This window comes from Panthera onca, chromosome B1 (assembly GCF_046562875.1).
Source record: "Panthera onca isolate mPanOnc1 chromosome B1, mPanOnc1 haplotype 2, whole genome shotgun sequence".
NCBI classification, from domain to species: Eukaryota; Metazoa; Chordata; class Mammalia; order Carnivora; family Felidae; genus Panthera; species Panthera onca.
Window position 1 is genome coordinate 186,196,303 of NC_138342.1, and position 23,097 is coordinate 186,219,399.

The 23,097-nt window shown below is 40.7% G+C and overlaps 1 protein-coding gene across 3 annotated transcripts; it reads right to left on the reverse strand.

The window, feature by feature from the left end:
- Positions 1-2,290: 2,290 nt before the first annotated feature.
- TRIML1 (tripartite motif family like 1) lies at positions 2,291-9,401 on the reverse strand. 3 transcript variants are annotated; one of them, XM_060653026.3, is made up of 6 exons: positions 8,847-9,401; positions 8,511-8,606; positions 7,094-7,267; positions 5,814-5,836; positions 5,538-5,635; positions 2,291-3,774 (listed from the first exon to the last, which is right to left on the reverse strand). In XM_060653026.3, exons 1-6 carry the CDS (start codon positions 9,270-9,272, stop codon positions 3,224-3,226), a joined length of 1,368 nt encoding a protein of 455 aa, XP_060509009.1. In that variant the 5' UTR covers positions 9,273-9,401; the 3' UTR covers positions 2,291-3,223. The 3 variants fall into 3 exon arrangements, with proteins under 3 accessions (XP_060509009.1, XP_060509011.1, XP_060509008.1); XM_060653028.3 differs by having other exon boundaries at positions 2,292-3,774; positions 7,094-7,324; positions 9,003-9,401; XM_060653025.3 differs by having other exon boundaries at positions 2,293-3,774; positions 7,094-7,324.
- Positions 9,402-23,097: the final 13,696 nt, after the last annotated feature.

The following is a 23,097-nucleotide window of genomic DNA, read 5'->3' on the forward strand; positions in this document are numbered from 1 at the left end:
TGTTTATATGATAGATGTAATTTAACAAAATATGTTAATTCTTAGAAAATACATGCTTATATATTTAGGGATGAAAAAGTCTTATTCTTAAGAAATATAAGAAAGAAGCTCACAATAGAATATTAAGATAATTAATTTTCATGTTGCTTAAAATATATATGCATAGAAAAAAAACAAAGACTAGAAAGACACACACCATAATATAAGCATTGGTAATCTCTGTATAGTGAGATCCTATGCAATTTTTAAAATTTTAGCCTTTGTACATTTTATCATTCTTCAATTTTCCTACCAGGGCCTACTATTATTCTGTTCCCACACCTTTAAGGTATATGCACAGGGAGAAATTCAAGAGTAGAGAAAGGTTGATTGGGCACATCGCTGACTTAAGTCAGTAAGAGGGCCTAGTAAAGCAATCCAAAGTAAAATAAGGTGCCCAAGTAGGTACTGGGAGCATAATAGGTCAAAGTTACATTGTTGGGGGGAGGGGTAATTAGGGCAGGAGGGTATATAAAGACCTCATCTGAAGAGCTAAAGGAGTTTTACTGGTAAATTAGATCTCAGGGCAAAAGATGTATAATATTTTATTTTTAAGGTACTCTAGGACAAGTCAAGACAATTTTTTAAAAATGAAGAAATCAAATTGCAACTTTGTATGGAAGATCACTCTTGATGTCCTCTGCCCTCACAACTTGACATACCCCTTCTCCTCTACCTCATGTCTAGAGAGGGAAATGGTCATGTTTCTGGATTCCATTTTGGCAATGTGCACGACAAGAGGCTACTTGTGACTTGCTAGCCCCCTGGGGAAATTTTCCACTCAAGAAGGTAGAAGAAAGAGATCTGGGAAGGAGAGAAGGAGTCAATAGAAGAGACAACAGGATAGCTTGAGTATCGGTCCCATGTGGGACACCATTCACATTTAAGAAAATGTCTGACAGATGTTCAAAGGCTGAGGCACAGAAGAGACCAGACCCTGGTCTCATACAAGGGGATGAGTTTGCCAAGCAAGGGAGTGCACCTCTCAGTTGCTCATTCCGCCCACTTTCCCTCCCATCCCCATCACCACATCTGTTTGGTGTGGAGTTTATATCCAGAAGCCTTGGGTGAAAATGCTTTTGCAACTTTTTCATGGTTGTTTATGCAAAGTCAGCAGAGTAAGAATAGTATAGATTCAATCTTCCCCACACAGGTGATCAGTGGCAGGCCCAGGGCAGACAATGATCCACATGGGATGACTTTGCCAGAGGAGAAAAAGTAGGCTGTTTTCCTTGATAATACCAGCCCCTTTGGGACAAAGGGAAAGAAAAGGAGCTATTACCTTACACCACAATTTAATGTAATGCGTACTAAGTTAAAATATACGACCTTTATATTCATTTATAAAAAATCAATGTGGGGTTTTTTTTGTAATTGAGAAAGCTGTAGACCAAATATATTTGGTGTTTGCTATTCATAATTTGTTCCTTAGCGTTTTGAGGTGATAAATCAAGAAACAAAATTTAATAAAATAAAAAATGGGGAACAGAACAAATTGTTCAAAGAGAGTGTGATTGGTTCTCCATCACTAGAGTTCTTGGACTCTAAGTGTATGTGGTGTCAGGGTGAAAATGCAAAGAGCGAACACAGAGAACAGAAGAGGGCACGATTCGGGACCCAAAGTCTAGTTCAGATCTGTTCCGATGCCTGTGAGGGCACAAGATAAAAATGCATAGGTTTGAAAGAGAAGACAGATCTAGATGAGTGAGAAAGGTGGATGCCAACCTTACAGTAAACCCAGTTACCTATCCTCTCTCCCTACTTAGCTCCCTCCCTCTGGTTGTCTATGCTAATTAACAGATTCAATTATCAATTTTTCACCCAACTGAGTCTCTAATTTAAAGACAAAAATCTGTGTTAAACATGTTCCTTAATAATCATGCAGTTGTGTAAGGGTTAAATCCTATCAGTTTTCTTGTCTGCGATTGAAAACATGGGCAGTGACTTCTGTGAGTGGGAAGAGGCAGGAAGGGGTACCCTCTGTGATTGGTGCCATTCTGCAATGCAAGCAAGGAAGGATTCAAACAAACAAAAAACCTGCAGGGACAGAGCACTAAGAATGGGCAGCCAAGAGAAGGTCGGTTCACAGAACTTTCTCCCAAATCCTCACGTGTTGGGATGGAATAAGTAAACTTGATTTCATCTTCCAGTGATTAAAGCCTTTTGCTTATAGCAAGTAGCAAAAACACATAAAATAACCTTATAAAAAATTCAGTAAAGTCATTTGGCACCTATAGCATTGATACATTTATTGAATAGAGACTTTGTTCTGTGATCTTTAAACATATTCACAGAAGGTTCCAGCCTCTTGTGGTTGTGGTAAACATGAAGGATAATGATGATATTGACAACTAAATTTGCAGTATTCTGAACATATAAGCCTTCCCGAGTACAGATACTCCAGGCCCCATGGAATGGAAAGAAAAGCAACTTTTCAGTGGAGGCTGAGTCATGAGTCCCTCTCACCAACCCTGGAAAGGAGAACCCATGCACTTGCTCCCACCCAGAGGAGTCAGTCTTGTCCCAGCATGCAGAGCTCTGCACATAGAACAAAGACATTCAAACAGCAGAGTTCTTAGGGTGCCTGGGTGGCTCAGTGAGTTAAGTGTCCAACTTTGGCTCAGGTCATGATCTCACTGTCTATGAGTTCGAGCCCCCCATCAGTCTCTGTGCTGACAGCTCAGAGCCTGGAGCCTGCTTCCAATTCTGTGTCTCCCTCTCTCTCGGCCCCTCCCCCACTCGTGCTCTGTCTTTCGCTCTTTCTCTCTCTCTCTCTCAAAAATAAACATTAAAAATATTAAAAATATAAAAAATAGAGTTCTTTAGAGTCAAATAAATAAATACACTCAAAAACATGACATACATTTATAAAACTGGCCTATGACAATGGGATCAGGAATAATAGGGGCTAATTCTTTCTCTACATTTTCAGTGACCAGCATGTATGCGGGACAGTCTAGATAATGAATTTGGTCAAAGACAAGATTTGATCAGCCTTCTATGGTGTTGAAAGTTGATTGTCCAACTTGGCCGTTGATTGTGGCTCAAGTTAACAGAAAGCCTTTTCAGGGGCTTTCCTTTAAGATCACCCAATATTGATAGTGTCAATGCATAAATCATCTTAATTAATAATCATCTGTTGGTCTTAGACCTCATCCTTGGTGAAGGCTCGGGGGCATGTCCCTCAGACATAACTGTTCAGTGAGCAGATGGTAAGAGGGCCCGTGTTCGTCCCTTCATTTGGGAGGCAAGGGGAGAAGATCGGCCTGAGAGCCTCTTGGAAAGAGGCTGGAGGGAAGCTGTAGATGAGGGACTCATCTGTCACGTTGTAGAACGCTATGTGTCCAGACTCGTAGTCTAAGAAAACGCCAACCTTATGCACAGGCTCTCGGACGTGTTGACCTTTTAAAGGTGATGAGACCCAAAGACTATAATCTTCTCCAATTTTTAAGCCTATAAGTGAGAAGAGGTCCCCAGGTGGCTTCGGGAGATTGCCCTTTCGGCTCACGGAGTCCTTGCAAATGCCCACTTCCCACTCGGTCTTGTTGCCCACCTCCACCTCCCAGTAGTGTCTCCCACAGGTGAAGATCTGAGCGCCCAGCACAGTTGCAGACTGGTCAAATCGTTCTGGGTTGTCGGGTAAGTGCTGTCGGATTCCTCCATGTCTCACGCTTTTCAGATCCTCAGACAAGACAAGATAGGCATTGGCTGTGGCTGGATCCAGAGTTATGTCCGCTGCAAGAGGAGAAAAGAATGAACCCCTCTCGCATTCTTGAAAACCCTTTTACATATGTGGAATTTTAATTAAATTCTTAGTTTCCAGTCCTATTTTTAAAAATATGATTTAGGTGAGTGTGGTGAGGAGTTTTGTTTCGCTGAGAACAGAATCTCTGAGCCCTTCTCTCACTGTTTCACAAACATTGAGAGCAAATCTCTGAAAAGAAACAGAAGAGAGTCATGTGGACAGTGATATTTAGCCTGCCTGAGAGGAGAGAGAGAGGAATCGCTGATATAATGGAATGGAATAGAATAGCAGGTTTCTGTTTACAGCATAGCTTTAAAACTCAGAGCTATTTATCCACACGGGGCATACTCTGTCATTTGTATTCAGTTGAGCCAAGGCTCCTTCTGATTCTTCAGTTTGGGTGGGAGAGAAATAGAGGCAGCTATCCTTTCTGGACTTCTCCTTAGGTGCCAACCATTTTCTGTACAATATCTCATTTAATCGTGGCATTTCCCCCCCATTGTATTTATTTATTTATTTAATGTTTATTTTTGAGAAAGAGAGACAGAGTATGAGCGGAGGAGGAGCAGAGAGAGAGGGAGACACAGAATCCAAAGCAGGTTCCAGGCTCTGAGCTGTCAGCACAGAGCCCGACACGGGGCTTGACCCAGGGCTCGAACTCAGAAACTGCAAGATCATGAACTGAGCCGAAGTCAGTCGCTTGACCAACTGAGCTACCCACGCGTCCTTTCCCAGTTTTACAAAAGTGGAAACTGAGGTTCACAGAGGTTTGGAAACTTGTCCAAGATTACAAAGTTACTGAGTGTTGGAATAGCAATTCCCAGTCAGCATTTTTCATTATGTCATGCTGAAATGCAGCCTCCTGTGAGATTAGTGAAACCACCTGTGACCAGTACACTGTGAACCAGTGAGAGACCCCTCCTTCCCATCTTCTGAGAGGAGGTCACAGAAGAGGCTTCCAACTTTCAATGGCCTCTCAGACAAGATTAAGTGCCCCTACCATGTAATTTCATACTTTTATTTATAGATCAAATTCTAATCATCACTAATTATTTGAGATTAATGTCTGTCTCCTCAGTTCCACTGAAAGTTCTGTAAAAGCAAAGGCAGGCCTGTCTTACTTATCACTATAAGAAAGCTGAGAGTTTAATAGCATAGCACCAGGTACATAGTTGGCACTTATCAAGTATCTACTGAATCCAAAGCCCGTTAGACCTTCCTCTGAAGGTCAGATTGTCAACAAGATAAAAGTTAAAAATGAAGGCTGAATTCTCTTCACGATAGCTAGCCTAAATATCTAGAGCATTCTAAAAGGATAGCTTGAATGTTGCCTCATTGAGATTAAGAATTTAAGTAGTTTTTACCCTCACAAGAACAGAGGTAGAAATGCAGAAACCCCTGAGGAGGTGTGCGTGTGTGTGTGTGTGTGTGTGAGCGCGCACGCAAGGCGATGAAATGGACAAAATGGGACAGTAAAAACAAACAAAGGAAGTGCCAGGAATCCTTAGAAAACACAGGTAAGCGAACCCTCAATCAAGTGTGCTTCTGTCGGCTCCAGAACCCAGACGGTCTGTGGCCTCAGCCCACCCTGAGGGTTCGCACAGACTCACGGCGCCTTCACTAGAAGCCTGGCACCCAGATGGTGAGTATTCTGTCAGAGGACGCTGCCAAAAAGCTCAATCTTGTATACCCTCGTACACACTGAAGTTCAGTCCGCAAATCCCTGGAGGTTTGACAAACGAGGCTGACTTACTGCTGAATTTTTTTAGCATCTCCCTCATTCCAGTGATGCGGCACAGACTCAGTTCCGTGGCGGCCGCCTCTGGACACTGGAGCAAGAGTGGCTCACTCCTACAAGAGGGCAGAGACAGTCACTCTGTCTGCCCTGCGCAGCCCGCAGGACCTGTTGCAAGCTGAGGGTCCAGCTTGATGTTCCCCAACAGCATGGACACTCTCCTCCCCACCCTGACAAACGTAGCAGCAGCACACCCCTGTGTCTCACATAACTGAACACAGACTGGAAACCCACCTTTCCAGTGTTCCTTTCACATCCTAAGGGGAGAAAAGAAAGAGGGTTAGTATCTGTGCCCTTTGATCTCTAACAAAGACAGAATCCATTTGGGATCTAGTCCTTTCTAACTTCACAGAATCCACTTTCCATGGCTGTAGGACACCTTGCGTGGGAGAGCACGGGGTAGGGGGAAAAAATCCCCAACTTCCTCCAAGGGTGGGTTCCTGTGCACAGGAGAGGGTTCTCCTAATGGCGGGACTCTCTTGTCCGGTCCTCATATCAACACTTGGTCAAGAGAACATGATGCTGACAAAAGAGCCAAACCATCGATCTTGTTATCCGATGCCTCAGGGAGTCAAAGATCAGCAAAAGGGAAGTGGGAGAGCTGGAGTAAGCCTGTGCGCAGTTGGAGTGCGTGCTTTGCTGGAAAATCACTAAGTTAAATAGCATTCTGTGGGGGCATCCGGGAGGCAGAGGTGAAGCAGCAGCTGGCTCACACAGCCCGCCTTTACAAAGGCCCCAGAGAATGCAGTAGTAGCTCCGGGAGGCAACAGAGCAAAGGCAGTGAACAACATGGGCTCAGTACAGAATACTGCATTTCGACTACATATTAGCTGTTTGATAGGCAAATTACCTAACTGCCAGAGGCCTGAATTATTAAGTAAGAGCTACTGTAAACCCACAGGGTAGATTACAATCACCAAGAGTACATAAAACAGTATTTAACTTCATCAGGTCTCTGTGAAGATGAAATGTAGTGTGCCAGCAGCACATAGTAAATGCTCATTAAACAAAATAACGAAGCTGAAGTTGCAGACAGGCAGGCACAGCAGAAAATGGAGTCATCCTCAGGCTTGGTTTGGATAGCTGTTCTACTGGGTTTTGTTTTTCTCTGCCTCTTCAGGACTGTCTTTCTACTATGGAACATTAATTCTTTTTTTTAAATGTTTATTTGTTTTTGAGAGACAAAGAGAGAGCACAAGCAGGGGAGGGGCAGAGAGAGAGGGAGAGACAGAATCAGAAGCAGTCTCCAGGCCCCAAGCTGTCAACACAGAGCCCAACGTGGGGCTCCAACCCATGAACCATGAGATCATGACTTGAGCCAAAGTCGGATACTCAACGGACTAAGCCACCCAGGCACCCCTCGAACATTAATTCTTTAGGAAAACTATGTTGGGGCTGGAACTTAGTTTTTTGGGTAAATAAACACTTATTTTTGCATGGCTTGAAATATTATGGGCTACGACATGTTGTTGTTGTTGTTGTTATTGTGGCATTGATTTTCCCAGTAGTCTTACCTCAAAAGATTCTAAAGTGGAGCGCTGACAGGTGGACTCTATCTGCTCAATCATCTTGCTTAGGCTTCTTATTTGCTGGGTCAGCTTGATCTCATTGTCCCTCAACTTCTTCATGTTCTCCCTTTCCTCCTTTTCCAGTAACTGGAGCTGTAGTTGTTCCTCCTCCTTCAAAAACTGGCGCATTTTTACATATTCTGACACAACAACCTGCTTACAGGCCTTTGTCTCTTCCTGCCATCCACACACACGCATGCATGCACACACACACGGGAGCAATATAATAAAGTTAGTGACAGAAATGCCTGTGCACACTTTTAGTCCTAGCAAAGGCCTAGAGTTCCACTGTGACACATAACCCATATTCTATTAAGTAGTTGGGGGGCTAGTGTGATATTTTAGGGGGTATGTGTGCTATAGATACAGTAGCAAACAAAACCAAAATGTCTATTCCCAGAAGACTGTCGTTCTAGTGGGGAAAAAAATATAAACAACAACTATGATAGGTGGTGATCCATACCACAATTTAAAAAAAAAAAAAAAGCAAAATTGGGGCACCCGGGTGGCTCAGTCAGTTAAGCATCTGACTTCAGCTCAGGTAATGATCTCGCCGTCTGTGAGTTCGAGCCCCATGTTGGGCTCTGTGCTGTCGTTCAGAGCCTGGAGCTTGCTTTGGATTCTGTGTCTCCCTCTGCCTCTGCCCCTCCCCCTCACACTCTGTCTCTCAAAAAATGAATAAATGTTAAAAAAAAATTTTTTTTTAAAGCAAAATAAAGCAAGGGCAAAAAATATGAAAAAAAAGTGTATATTCATTTATTTAATAAATATCCAATGAAAGCAGACATAGGATCACATCCTAGAGATAGAGATACCCATCACAAATACTCTGCTTTGAGAACTCCATTTATTGGGAGAATCAGATACATTTTTAAATATCTGACTCAACATTTAGGTCTTTGCAAGACAGCTCACGTTCAAATCTGTGACTAACTCAAGCTTTTGTTTAGGCGTACTAAACCAAACTATTATTTGGCCTTTATTTTATCTTTTTTTTTTTTCACTTTCTTTTTACCCCAAAGCATTTGAGCTATTTCTTTTTATTGATTTTTGATCCTCTATTGTCTGTAACTTGTAATTTTAAATAATTATCATCAGAGCCATAATAGAGGTAGCCACCAAGTTGTATAGGTGTATCCAGAAGAAAAGAAAATAAGCAGGCCTGGGGATGGGGAAATTGTTTGAAGTGAGTCTCGGGATTCCCAGGTGGACAAGCAGAGGTACACAGCCCAAAGTAAAGGCACTGCATATTGTAGGACAGGGATTGGAAAATTTGGTCTTTTTCGCCTGGTATTTCACTAGGTATCCCTTTAGTCTCTCTCATAGAACATATACGAGATCCAAAAGTAAGACAGATACTGACCTTGCACAGTGTTACTCTCTCCTTCTCGTGGGATAATACAACCTGAGTTTCCTTTTTCTTTTTACGCAAAAGATTTAAGATTTCCTGGAGTTTCTCCTGCAATAGAAACAAATTCTCTGTGGCAAATGAGCAGAGCACCGGGTTGTGAAGACTTGAGGACCAATAAAAATATGATGAGCGGGACCTAATACAAGGATTGAAGCAGGATCCACGCCAAGTTTGGGGTCTGGTGCCTGGAGACCAGGACCCGTGATTGTCACCAATAGAGAAGATTATGGGCATAAGTGATGGAACGTGATTTGTGTTCTGAGAGTTATATTGAGCAGCCAATCTTACTTTGTGACGCTCCTCAGCCTCACTGGAGGGATACAATCTGTTTATTCCATGACACTGGGTTGAGAAAGCGTTTACACCCTGCTGCTCATCAGAAAAGGCCTTAGCGACTGCCAGCATTCTCCCAGAGCTGCCTTGTCCGCCCTCGCTCTGCAGCACCTGGGATCGGAGCTGTTTGCCGATGCCAGCCAGCCTCCCCAGACGCTCATTGGGCTGGAAGTGTGGACTCTCCAAGGCCCTCCAGCACTCAGGACAAGATAAAGGAGTGCTGTGTTCCTCCCAGCTCCTCAGGAGACACACCAGACAAAAGCTGTGCCCACACTCAGTGGTCACCGGGCTGGTGAAATAGTCCAAGCAGATGAAACAGGTCAGTTCTTCCCTGAGATTCTCCATCAAATCTGCTGTAGACATTTTTACAAAGAAAGACATCAAGGCAAGGTGCTGCCTCTATTCCGGGATTAGAAAAGTCCTCCCTGAGGTTCTATTGTTTTGAGTAACAGGTGGGTGATCAGTTTCTATGTTGTTAATACGAAAAACTCTTACTCTCCTCTGTGCCTGATTTCACCAGTTGACACATACTCTCCCAACAAAAGGCCAATTATGACTTAACGTGGAACCCTTGTACACTGGGTTCATCATCAACCCCAGACTTTTAAGGAATGTCTCACTGTGCAAGCAACATACTGGGTACTGAGGGTACTTGTTTCTAACAGACTTTCTTCAAGAGTAGCCTATTGTATGTAAATAGCACCAGAAAAACAATGAAGTACCTTGATCTTAAGCTGAAAGGTTAGGTAATTTGGTGTGAGCCATTACAGAGATTTAAGTTATAATGCCCTCTAATAATATCCGAATTGGAAATATGGCCCATTTTGGAAAACTCCACTAATGGAATCTAGTTAAGAAACCGAAGGCAGAAAATCGTAATACCGATCCCTTCTCTTGATAGGCCCTTTTATGTGCTTGACCAAAGCCTAAAATATTTTTCTCCTTAATCAGGTACTGTGTACTTTTATTTAATCTTATTCATCCCAACAAAATGAGAGCAAGTCCACTGAAATATTCCCTGACTTTAAACGTATAATGGATTACCAGAGTTCTATTTAGTGCTCTGCCCTGCAGACCATGATACCTCTCCACCACCATTGAAAGCATGCAAAACCTCATTATTGTTGGAAGTTGCCTCAAGAGGCCATAACACTATGGACTGAATGGGGGCGAAAAAACTGTACTTCAGAATAAATATAATTTTATTCACTTATTTTCACTAGGTCTTCTTCAACCCCGTATCAGTTCTTACTGAGCAGGTATCCAATGTGCAAATCGTTTTAGACCTGTGTGAAACTAAATGTCTAGTATGGAAATGGTGCCCAGTGACCATTGAGATTATTGGTGCCTTACTCTATAAATCTGTATTGCCATATGCTCATGAGGCAGCACTTGTCATGGCCCACGACCCGCTCACTGACTGCCAAAAAGTGCAAACTTAGAAGTTTTTCCTTAGAATCTAACCAGTTTCTCCCTCCCATTGAGTTCATCATACCTTATTTTTGTTCTTATCCTGTCTTGCGCCAGCGTTGACAACTATCCATGTGTCTCTATTACCTATGCTATTTCATTAATTGCTTTCTGATTTTTGCGGTTGCCACTGATTCTTCTTCCCCACTTACCTCCAACAGATGCTGGGTGTTTTCCTATCTTGAACTTTTGTAAAAAGAAGTTTTCTGGAAGTTTCCTCCATTTTCCTTCCTCCTAGTCAACACTCATCCTTTTGAAGTTATTAATCCAAATGTTTTCATTGTATGTCCTTTGTGTAACATTTGTGAATTACTGAAATGAGAATTTACAAAAACATACAACAACAACAACAACAAGTAACACAGCAAGTTATAATAATTTAAATAGAAAGAGAGGAAGCATCAATTTGGGGTCACGAAACTTCTCTGTACTACTTAAGATTACTTCTAGCCTAGTAACTGAGGTACAGCTTCACGGTATTTTTTAGGAGTTAGTAGTAAGGGTCTTGCAAAAAAAAATCTATAATAACATTAACTGCCTTTACTGGAAAAAGGATTTATGAACTACCACCTACATTCAGTGTGTTATTCCCACACAAACCCAGAAGGAGCCTTTAACATTGACCAGGACCGTTAGAATAAGCCTTTCAATAGATATATGGTACATCACAGATCCTGTATTCCAATTTGGAATGGGGAAACCGACATGTTCTAAGTTAAAGTCACACTGATCTGTTCCATCCCACGTCCCTCTTCTAAGCAAACTCCTTTAGTAAACTCCTTAATACAATAACCATATCTTATTCATCAGTGACTAGAAGAATTATTTGCATATAGCAAGGGCTCAACTTATTTGTAAGTTGTAAATGAAAAAACAGAGGAACTATATTGTTATACAACCACAGTCTTTTATCTCGCTGGAAACCAAGTAATTATGTAGTCCAACTACCATGTATAGATGGTGAAGAAAATTGAGACAAATAAATTGAGTTGATCCCCTGACTACTTGCTTACTACATGAGTCCGGTTGGGACTGGGAAACTGGGCCTCTGACCTCTGAGTCATTCTGTTGTTCATACGCTACACTGCATCTCACTTGTTGACTTGTGAGTGGATGAAATTTTCCAGTTATCTCAATACAGTGAGTATTGGTAGAATATTTCAGAAGGAAATTGGACAGCTGTTATTATGGTGTGATGTTGTGACAGGTATCTGAAATCACTGGCTACACTCATTATTGGGGATGCAGACTTCTTTACCATTGCTCACAACACATTTGACTGAGCTTAGTTCATAGATGAAGAAATTCAGAGATAACTCGTAGACAAAGAGTCGGCCAGCCACCCCAAAATACATTACACCTACCCTTGGGGCACTGCACTGTCAGACATGATTTCTGAGATCAACAGCTCAAATAGCTTCTTCTTTGACCTGTCTCCTACTGTGCAGGTGACAGTAGGGATACACCCTAAGGTCTCCACAGTCACAACTGTTATCCACATGCTATTAGGGTTGGAGCACACAGAAAAAGAGAAAGTTTAAAGATGTGGTTAGAGCTTACTTATTGATGAAGGCAGTAGACTAGATGGGGACTTATTGGAAAAACATACTGCTTGAAAGCCTGATTTTAGAAATATGTCTGTCATTTCATATCAGTGTGGAAAAGATAGATTATTCAACAACTGGTTTGGGACAAGTGAGGGTAGCCGTCTGGGAAAAAAAGAAGAAAAAGACAAAGTTGGATCTCTACCTAGTAAGTTATAACAATGTGTGTTCCAGATGTGTGTGTGTGTGTGTGTGTGTGTGTGTGTGTGTGTGTATTTTCCCCACTCTAGTCATGAATTTATACTCCTATTATTTCCCTTTGTATTGCTTTTTTTACTTCATTTATTTATATTATTTTATTTTTGAATGTGTTTGTGTTCTAGATCACCCCACATCTATTTAGCAAGTAAGGAGCATATTTGTTAAATATGTGGTCAATTATTGTGTCCAAAAAAATGAAGCACATCATAAAAGGAAATAATTGGTAACATAGAAATTTAAAATAGACTACTTAGAAAAGGCTTTTTAAAGCATACTTCAGAGCTTAGACACCCCTAAAAGAAAAGATTAATAAATTTAAATAAAAAGTAAATACTTTTATACAGCAAAGTAAATAAAATAACTTTTATTTCAAGTTTTTATTTAAATTCTAGTTTATTAATATATAGGGTAAAATTGGTTTCAGGTTAAAATAATTTTTTTTTAATGACAATCTGGGAAAGAGAATTTGGAACACATGCATCAAATACCTAATCATAAATTACAAAGAGGACTTACATAAATATATACTTAAAAATAATAGCTCTTCAGGGTGCCAGGGTGGCTTAGCCGGTTAAGTATCTGATTTTGGCTCAGGGCATGATCTCAAGGTTCATGGGTTCAAGCCCCACGTCAGGCTCTGTGCTGACAGTTCAGAGCCTGGAGCCTGTTTCAGATTCTGTGTCTCCCTCTCTCTCTGCCCCTCACCAGCTCATGCTCTGTCTCTCCTAAAAATAAATAAACATTAAAATAGGGGGCACCTGGGTGGCTCAGTCAGTTAAGCATCCAACTCTTGGTTTTGGCTTAGGTCAATCTCAGAGTTCCTGGGATCCAGCCTCACATTGGGCTCTGCACTGACAGTGCAGAGCCTGCTTGGAATTCTCTCTCTCTCTCTCTCTCTCTCTCTCTCTCTCTCTGCCCCTCCCCTGCTGACCCTGTCTGTGTCTCTCTCAAAATAAAAGAGCTTAAAATTTTTTTTCAAATAACAGCTCTTCCAAAAAAATAATCACTTTTATTAATACTATATAACCATTTTAAAAATAACAGATCAATATATACACACTGACATGATATGATAGCCATTATATGATATTAAGGGGAAATACATTTTTGCTCCCACAAATAATTTAAGTATAAATAATAAAAATTAGGTTCTAAGTGTATTTTTTTCCTATAAAAATAAGGTCATGCTATAAGATGTTGGTAATGTATGTGTGTACATGAAGGCATAGAGAGAGTATGGAATTTCATGGATATGACACCAAAAGTATGGGCCACAAGAGCAACAGTAGATAAATGGGACTACATCAAACTAAAAAGCTTCCGCACTACATAGCAAACAACAGAGTGAAAGGCAACCATTGGAATAGGAGAAAATATTTACAAACCATGTATCAGAATGGGTTAATTTCCAGAATACATAAGGAAGTCTTATAAATCAATAGCAAAAAAACAAAAACAAAAACAAAACAAAACCAAATTGCCCAAAAAATAAAGACTTGAATAGACATTTCTCTGAAAAAGATACACAAAAGAACTACAGGTATATGGAAAGATGCTCAATGTCACTCATCATCAGGGAAGCATAAATCAAAACCACAATGACATATCACCTCACACCTGTCAGGATGGCCACTATATATAAAGAAAAAAAAAAGGCAAGTATTGGTAAGGATGTGGAAAAATTGGTACTATTGTACACTGTTGGTGGGAACACAAAATGGTAAGGCTTCCACGGAAAATAATATGGAAATTTCTTAGAAATTAACAACGGAAGTACCATATGATCCAACAATCCCACTTCTGGGTATTCATCAAAAATAATTAGGGCTCCCAGGTGGCTCAATTGGTTGAGCATCCGACTCTTGGTTTCAACTCAGGTCATGATCTTGCAGTCATGAGGTCAAGCCCTCTGTCAGGCTCCATGCTGACAGTGTGAAGTCTGCTTAGGACTCTCTCTCTCTCTCTCTCTTTCTGTCTCTCCTTTTCTCTCTCTCTCTCTCTGCCCCTCCCCACTCACTCATGCCCTCTCTCTCTCAAAATAAATAAACTGTAAAAGAATTTTCAAAAAAATAATAAATGAAGATCTTGAAGAGGTACTAATGTTCCAATGTTCATTGCAGCCTTATTTGCAAAAGCTAACATGTGAAAACAACCTAAATGTCCATTTATATATGACAAAATAAAGGATATTATGGTATGTATTCACAGGAAATATTTTTCCACCTTTGAAAAACAGAAAATTCTGGGGCACCTGGGTGGCTCAGTCAATTAAGCTTCAGACTTCTGCTCAGGTCATGATCTCATGGTTCATGAGTAGTTCAAGCTCCCCGCATCGGGCTCACAGAGCCCACTTTGGATCCTATGTCTTCCTCTCTCTCTGCCCCTCCCTTGTTCACACTCTTTCTCTCAAAATAAATAATTAAAAAAAAAAGAAAAAAAGAAAATCCTGTCATATGTGACAGCACTGGATGAAACACAAGGACATCATACTACATGAAATAAGCCAGTCACAAAAAGATAATACTGGATGTTCCACTCACATGAAGTATCTTACTTTAAAATATACTCAGGGACACCTGGCTGGTTCAGTCGGTGGAGCAAGTGACTCCTGATCTTGGAGTTGCAAGTTTGAGCCCCACATTGGGTGTAGAGATGACTGAAAAAAAATCAAAAAATCTTTACAAAGAAATAGACTCAGAATCAGAAAGGAAAAGGGTGGTTGCCAGGGGCCAAGAGAGGAGAAAAATGGGGAGCTGTTCATCAAGAGACATAAAGTCTCAGTTATGCGAGGTAAAGAAGTTCTAGAGATTTCTTGCACAACTTTGTGCCTATAGTTAACAATAGCGTATGGTACACTTCAAGTTTTGTAAAGAAGGTGGATCTCATGTTACAAGTTCTTACCACAATAAAATAAAATTTAAAAGGAAAGAAAACGTATGGAAGGGTACATACTGCTGTAGTGGAATTGGAGAATTGGAAGGCATCACTTTTACTTTGTTATTATATAAATTTTTGTATAAAAGTATAGTTTTGGGGGTCTTTTGGTTTTTGTTTTTGTTTTTGTTTTTTTTTTACTTCTTAATGTGTTTTCAACATTTTGGCAGTAAAGAAATATTGGGGAATGGGGTCGGAGCAAAGAAATGTGAGGTGTAACTTGCCGTAAACCAATTAATGAGGTGATTTTCTTCAGGTTGAGGGATAAAAATATCTCAGAGGATTGGTTTCAGCTGTGATATAATAAAATGTCTGTAGTGGTTTTATGGTTTCAACACAGCTTTTATGTAACTAATAGGTATTGAACCTCTATTATATATAGACAATGAGCTCAGTGCTCAGCAAGTGATATAAATACAACCAAAAATTCTCTTCTTTGAGAGCAGGAGATATATGTGCAAAAAAGAAGAAAGTACAAAGCATTAAAAGATGTGTGTTTTAAACACACATGGTAGTATTTAAATTTATTAAAATTTTGGCATTTTAGTGGAGGGAAGATTTCATTTTTGCTGGAACAATCAGGGAAAACTTGGGAGAAATGGCATTTGATCTAGACCTTTAAACTAAGGGTTTAAGTACATTTCAAAGGACTCTTGGAAAATTTGAAGATAAAATACATGATCTGACAGTGGGTCAAAATATTACCATAACAAAAAGCCTAGACTGTAACATTATTTTTGTCTCAGAAATATTTTTAAATCTTTTTAAAAAATATTTATTTTTGTTTTGAGAGAGAGAGTGAGTGTACACCTGAGTGGGGGAGGGGCAGAAAGAGAGGGAGAGAGCAAATCCCAAGCAGACTCCATGCTCAGATGGGAGCCTGATGCGGGGCTCGATCTCACGACCATGAGCTCATGACCTGACCCGAAATCAAGAGTTGGACACTTAAGCGACGGAGCAACCCAGGCACCCCGTCTCACAAATAGTTTTTAAAAAAACAATTCACCTTGGAAATATTCACTTTTCTTATTCTTTATAGGTAGCACTTTGGGCCTGCCAGTAACACCTGGAGACCAGCACTCCGCTGGAAGGCGCCTGGTGTCGTCACTACTTGGATTCAGTTAAAAGCCACAACCCAGCCATGCCTGCTGACTCATGCAGGTAGGAAGTCAGCTTCCAGAGCTTGGACCACTTACACAAGAATTTAAGGTGATGTTTGTTGTTTGTTTTTCTCAAGAGTAGACCCTTTTATTGTTCATCCCTTTGCTTTACACAAAGTTAATTGTTGAAAATGTACTTGCTCCAGGCTTCATGCTGAGTGTTTTATGTACTTTGTCTCTTAAAGAGATAAGAAGAGAAGCCAAAGAGAAATTGTATGAGTTGAGATATGAACAGAAAACTTTTTTAAAGCCGTTCAAACAAATCCTGGCAAATAAGAATAAAAAGACATAGTCTAAAGTAAGGATGGACTGTTAAGAGAGTCTAACTTCTTTCTCCTTTTTAATGAGGATTATGGGGCTTGAGATTATTACAGACAATTTGAGCTACCATGTGAATAGGATTACTATCAGTAAAGGATAAAGCTAGATTTATCTTTTAAAAAATCTTAAGGGGGCACTTGGCTGGCTCAGCCTGGTAGAGGATGTGGCTCGATCTCACGGTCATGAGTTCAAGCCCCATGTTGGGTGTGGAGCCTCCTTAAGACAAAACACAACAACAACAACAACAACAACAACAGTAAATAAATAAAAATAAAAAAACTTGAGAGTGCAAAAGTCACTTGCTTTTGTCCTACTCCTATCATAGGACACCCTTTACGAGCTGCCTGTCACTTGATTCTGCAGGAATTAGGAAATCTCTCCACATTCCAGGTGGTATACTATACACCCGGGGGATCAGATAAATATGAACAACCATTCCGTATTAAACTAGTATTTTATAGGTAGGAAACTGATGCTTATGCATATACATGTTGATCCCCATCCTTTTATTTACTTTTCTCTTAGGAAAATCTTAACGTTTATTCATAAGACTCTTAATCTCTAATCATAAACCAGTATTTTTATGGGGGAAAACACCACAAGGCTGGCTAACACAAGTAGAGTGTCCTGGCTCTGTGCCAGGCACCATTCTCAAAACCTTACTGTATTTACTTATTTAATACTCCAGCAGCCCTGTGGCATGGGTATTCTAGCACCATTTACAGATAAGAAACCACACTGGCTATGAGTCTTCCCCTAGATGCACAGAGGTGGCCTGACTTCAGAGTCCATGCTAGTGCCCACAGAGCAAGACTGCCATTTCCACGTGATCGAATCAGCCACAAACATTAAGCTCAAGGTACTTATAACTGCAACCAAAAACAGGTTTGCTGAATGTGCAAGGATCCAGTCAAGTCCAGCTGAAGGTGGACGGGGCTGAGTCTCCCCTTCTCCCATCCACCTAATGGTAACGGGCTCCAGACACTGCCAGGGGGCGCTTCTCACAAGCTTATGTATTGTTTGCAGGCCCAGATTAGGGTCAGATGAGAGCACTTACTTTGGGGTGTATAAGTTTATGGCACAGCTTTTTATTTATCTGTCACCGTAGAAAGTTATTACCGAATTGACTCTATTCCCTGTGCTGTACTAGGACATAGAAAAGAGCTAATGGAATCTCTTAAGAAACAAAATTGGTAATGCCTTCATTACCCTAGGCCTTTCTTGGCCTTTGATGCCCAACCTAAAAAGTATCTGTGAGGCTAGGGTGCCAATAGTTGGAGAGAACTTGAAAGAATGTGGGTCCTAGCCATCGGCACTCATGAACTGTAGGAATTCATGTCATTTACCAGGCACTGCATAAGTGTCATTAAGGAAAATTACTGCACGTGTAAGAACTGAGCTAAATGCCTCTAAAGAGCTTTGACATGGTTGGGGGCAGAGGAAGGCAACATTGCTGTGATGACTGAAAAAACTAAGGACAGCTAAATAAAGACTTTTAGGGGTAATGCACTCCCTGAAGACTGAAGTCTTTGCTGGCAGGGCAACTGGGGACACAAAACCTATTTTGTGGTCACCGGCTGGGCTAGGATTTAGGTTTTACATAAGCTTCCTTCTAGGTGTACCTTCATGCCTCCTTTAAATCCTGCCAGCCTTAGAGTTGTAGTCCTCAAACTTAGCTACATATGTGAATCACCTGATGAGTTAGACACCTGAAGTCCATGGCCTTTTCCTAGTGGTTCTGATTGAATTGTTAGTGTCCTAATTGGAATAGAGTATTTGGACTCAGCACCACCTAGAATTTGTTGGAAATGTCAACTCCTGGGCCCAGCCCAGTCCTACTGAATCAGAGTTTTTGGAAGTGAGGCCCAGCAGTCTGTGCATTAACAAGATCTCCAGGTGATTCTGACACTTGGATTCTAAAGTTTGGAGGCCACAGACGAAGGCGTCACAATGGTTACAGGTCTCCAGATAATTCTGATATGCAATGAAGTTTGAGAACCACACCGTTAATAAAACTACACTGCAAAGATGGGGTTCCAGGGCAGCTGAAGGCTGACCAATCGGTCATGTTTCCACTCTTCCTCTTATCAAAACCATCTGTCTACCCCCGGGTTAGAAACAAGAGTTCGCAGTATGAACATGGATGGTGAATAGCATCTAAGAGAAGTCTAGAGCAGGGGATTTAAAGCCCCAGACAACTTCTCAATGGAATAAGAATGAGTTACTAAGAAGATGAAAGAATGTGACCATGAGCTGATTGTGAAGACAGATCTGATCCTGCAAAAGAGTAGGTTGGAATGAGTGATCGTTTTTTCCATTCTTAAGCTTTCTCTACCTCATGGAAAAGGACAACAGCTGCCTCTTATCTACCTTGCTGAAGGGCTGAGCTGTTCCATCCCCTTACGCTACTTGAACCACCTGCAACTGAAGGTGGTTACAAGTCTTGCTATGAGGTTCTCTTAAGAAATTGGAAGGAAAGCCCACATTGAACCTGCCTCAAGGTCAAGGATATTTATGAGGTGAGAGATGAGAGATGTAACTTGCAGCTAGAGATGATGGCTGAGATAGCAAAGTCCTCACGACATGAACTTTTAGACTAATAATATGTGATCCTAACCAAGAGAAACTGAAGAGGTTCTATGTGATAGATCAGATGCGCCTTTGTGAGATTTGTTTTTCTCTCTTGGGCACATGAGTCTCACAGTGTTTACCATGGAGAAGGCAACAGGAATCTTCAAGGTAAGATCGTCTTATCTTTCAAAATTCCAGAGATTCATTCTTTTTAAATATTTTTTTAATATTTTATTATTTTTGAGAGACAGAGATGGAGCATGAGAGGGGCAGAGAGACAGGGAGACACAGAATCCAAGGCAGGCTCCAGGCTCTGAGCTGTCAGCACAGAGCCGGATGCAGGGCTCACCCTCACAGGTCGTAAGATCATGACCTGAGCTGAAGTCAGACGCTTATCCAACTGAGCCACCCAGACACCCTAGAGGTTCATCCTTAATCTTAATACTTTGCGTCTTTAATGTGATAAACACTTAAATTCTATTTCTCTCCCTGAGCTGTCAACCATGAAGTTTTGAGATCCCCAAAAGATCCTTTTTGACTAGGAGTAATTTTCACTGTGTAACTCCTATCTAAGTTTGCTATAACTTCTATTTTCATAGTTCTAATAGCAACCTCTAAGAGGAGTGAATTGATATTTTCTTTTCAGAACGAGATCCAAGAAATCCTGAATCTTTTATGCATATCCTTAGAATCTGGTAAGAGAGCAGATCCTTTGCAAGAGAGAAATGAGCAGGTAGGTATACCTAGGGTCTGCGGAATCAGAATGGACACCCAGTCTAGGAGGAGGCTTCAGTGGGTCCAAGGCTGTACTTACATCTTCAGGCTCTAGCTCCACCTTTACCCGAGCATTCAAACAACAGTTTGCTCAAAAGCCAGGACCTGAACTGTACTCACGGCTGGTAAAGTTCTGCCTCAATGGAATGATTACTGAAGATAGGTAAAATTCAAAATTAAACTAGCTATCAGGCATCCTTGGAATTACAAGACGACTAGACATCAACTGTCGGGCTAGAAACCACATGCTCTGTAATGCAAAATTAGAGAGTTGTAACATTAAAGTCACATTGGTTCCAATAAGACTTGCTAGCACATTGAAGTTTTACTCCAAGTAAAATCAGTTGAAGGCTAAGTACACTAACACAGACAAATGCAGAAAAAGCCATCAATATGATAGATAACCTACCCACTGCCATGATGACAGTTCACCCTATATTCTTCCTGGCTCAGTTCAACCAGGTACTGTCTTACAGATGTTTATTTGGTTCTATGTGCATTTTGTCCTTGCCATCCTACCTCCTCAGCCTCAACCCTTCCCAAGCCTGTCAGATATTTTTACTCCTTGAAAAAGCTGTTAAGATTTTTTTGTGGCTGTTCATCCATGAGTTTTTTCTTTTAAGGATGGTTAATATTTTTATAAACATCTGGTTCAAGTTGTATAGGGATTGAGTGCCCTGCTCCAACACTTATAAAAGTGCTATTAGTGTATGATTTGCAGAGTGATGGGTTGTGTGTTTTTTTAGGAAAACACGTCACATAACAAATGCCTGTATATAGAAAATACATCATTCCATCAAGATCAAGCTAGATTTCAATGAAAATGATGCTTAAAGAATCAAGGGAAAAAGTCGTGTAAAAATCTGTCAAGCAATAGGTGTATGTGAAGAGCAGGGAGGTACATCTTCGTCTTCAGGAATAGAAAACTGGAAGGGTTACCAGGGCACTAATGTAGGAAACTTTAGAGTTCTACCAGGGTGTCTGACAAGATCTCAGCAAGTATCTTGGTGTACATATCTGGCTATTTTGCCATTTGAAGCAGGCTGCAAAGGAACTGCAAAAAATAAATAAACCAAAAACATGCATAGAATGGGATTTATCAATCATGGTATGATCTCTGGTTCCTGGGTGGCCCTGACGAAGGCCCCTGGATACCTGCAGCCTCTACACTCATACCCAACTGAAGTTCTTGGCCCAATGTAACTTCACCTAACCAAGAAACTAATTATTTCCTAGTGGGTTTGTACCTTTTTAACCGAAGACTTTAGCATTTTTGTATTGAACATAGGAAATCTACTCAGTGTAGATTAATTGTGCAAGAGAATGTGGCTTGGAGTAGTCTCCATGTAATTCCAATCACAACCTACAGGAGAGTCACTAAATTTGGATCTAAATATATACAAAGAATTGTAATATTTAAGAACTTGAGGTTCACTAGTTTTATTTTTTTATTATTTTTTATTTTATTTATTTTTTTATATTTATTAATTTTGGGGAGAGTGCAAGTGGGGGAGGGTAGAGAGGGAGGGAGACACAGAATTTGAAGCAGACTCCAGGCTCTGCGCTGACAGCACAGAGTCCAACACGGGGCTCGAACTCACAAACAGCTAGATCACAACCTGAGCCGAAGTCGGATGTTTGCTCCACCAACTGAGCCACCCAAGTGCCCCTAGGTTCACTATTCTTAATAAGCTTAACTTCCCACAAGAATTTCATGCTTAGGGAGGTTTTAAGTCAAACCATTGAAGTAGTCAAAGATACTGACTAGATGAAATTGATAACTATAGCCTGTTTCCATGAAATAGAAACTCTACAAGTGGGACCAAACATAAGGCTCTTTGTGTGGTAAAGTTTGCTAGAATTATATAACAAGACTAAACTAAAAAGTAGAACTTCTTGAGTTTGGAGATTTTGTATTTATAAAACCAAATACCCTAAGTGCCCTTGAGGCACAATCTACCCCCAACTTGTGTTATATATGAAGGCCTTGTGGAGCCATAGACAACACCATGTGAAAGACTAATAAAAGGTTTTGAAAGATTGAGACCAAGCACATCTAGATGATAGGGGGAAAGAGAAACACAAAGAATGTGTTTGTTCTCTACTTGATAATAGCTTTCCCTTCAAACACCGATCACTTTAAAGAAGAATTCAAACATTTGTTTAACTGTTTGCCCAACAACCAGTGCCTTGAAAATGAGTCTAAGAGATGAATGACAGATTCCTTAGGGGGTACAGGGCATCCTGGCTTTCCCTGCATCTCCCCTGCTTCCTACCTTCACAGCTTCAGCTTCCTTGGGGAACGATTTCCTGACCTCCTTGGATAACCAAGTTCCTCATCTCTTAGTCCTTTGTACCTCTCCTTCGTGTTGCAGCTTATTTTTTAAATTGTCTCTTGCATTAGACTCTACTCTCCTTATGTCATTTTTTTTTTCAAACTCTTGTTCCTGACACACTGGAAGAAAGAGTTTGATGAAAATGTTTCATAAGCTGTGAGTCCCAAATTAACTTTTCCATGGAGAAGGTACTCAGTCATTATTTTTTAATTGTGGTCATGGTTCAGTAAACTGACAGATAGCAACCTGCAGGCTAGAAAACTAACCCATGACCATGAGAAATGTTTGTTTTCTTAAACCATTGCAGTGTAACAGCTCCATGTGTCTGGAAGCAGATAATTTAATAGTTGGATTTAAGAAAAATGGGTGGATGAGAAGTTCAACTTTTATCTGTATGTTATAATTCCTTGTAAGGCTCCCTTTGAAGGATTTCACTTCTTTTTTTATATACTTTAAAAAAAAATTTTAATGTTTATTTATATTAGACAGAGAGAGAGAGCATGCACGCGTGTGCACACAAGCAGGGGAGGGGCAGAAAGAGAGGGAGACACAGAATCTGAAGCAGGCTCCAGGCTCCAAGCTGTCAGCACAGAGCCTGATGCAGGGGGCTCAAACTCACAAGCAGTGAGATCATGGCCGAGCTGAAGTCAGATGCTCAACCGACTGAGCCACCCGGTCACCCTGAAGTATTTCACTTCTTAAAGTAGAAAATCATTGCTAAGAATATGTACTTGTTACTAATCATAAGATTGAGACATGCCACTAACTTCAACCAGCATGGAAGTTAGAACCTCAAGTTCTTAAATATTACAATTCTTTGTATATATTTAGATCT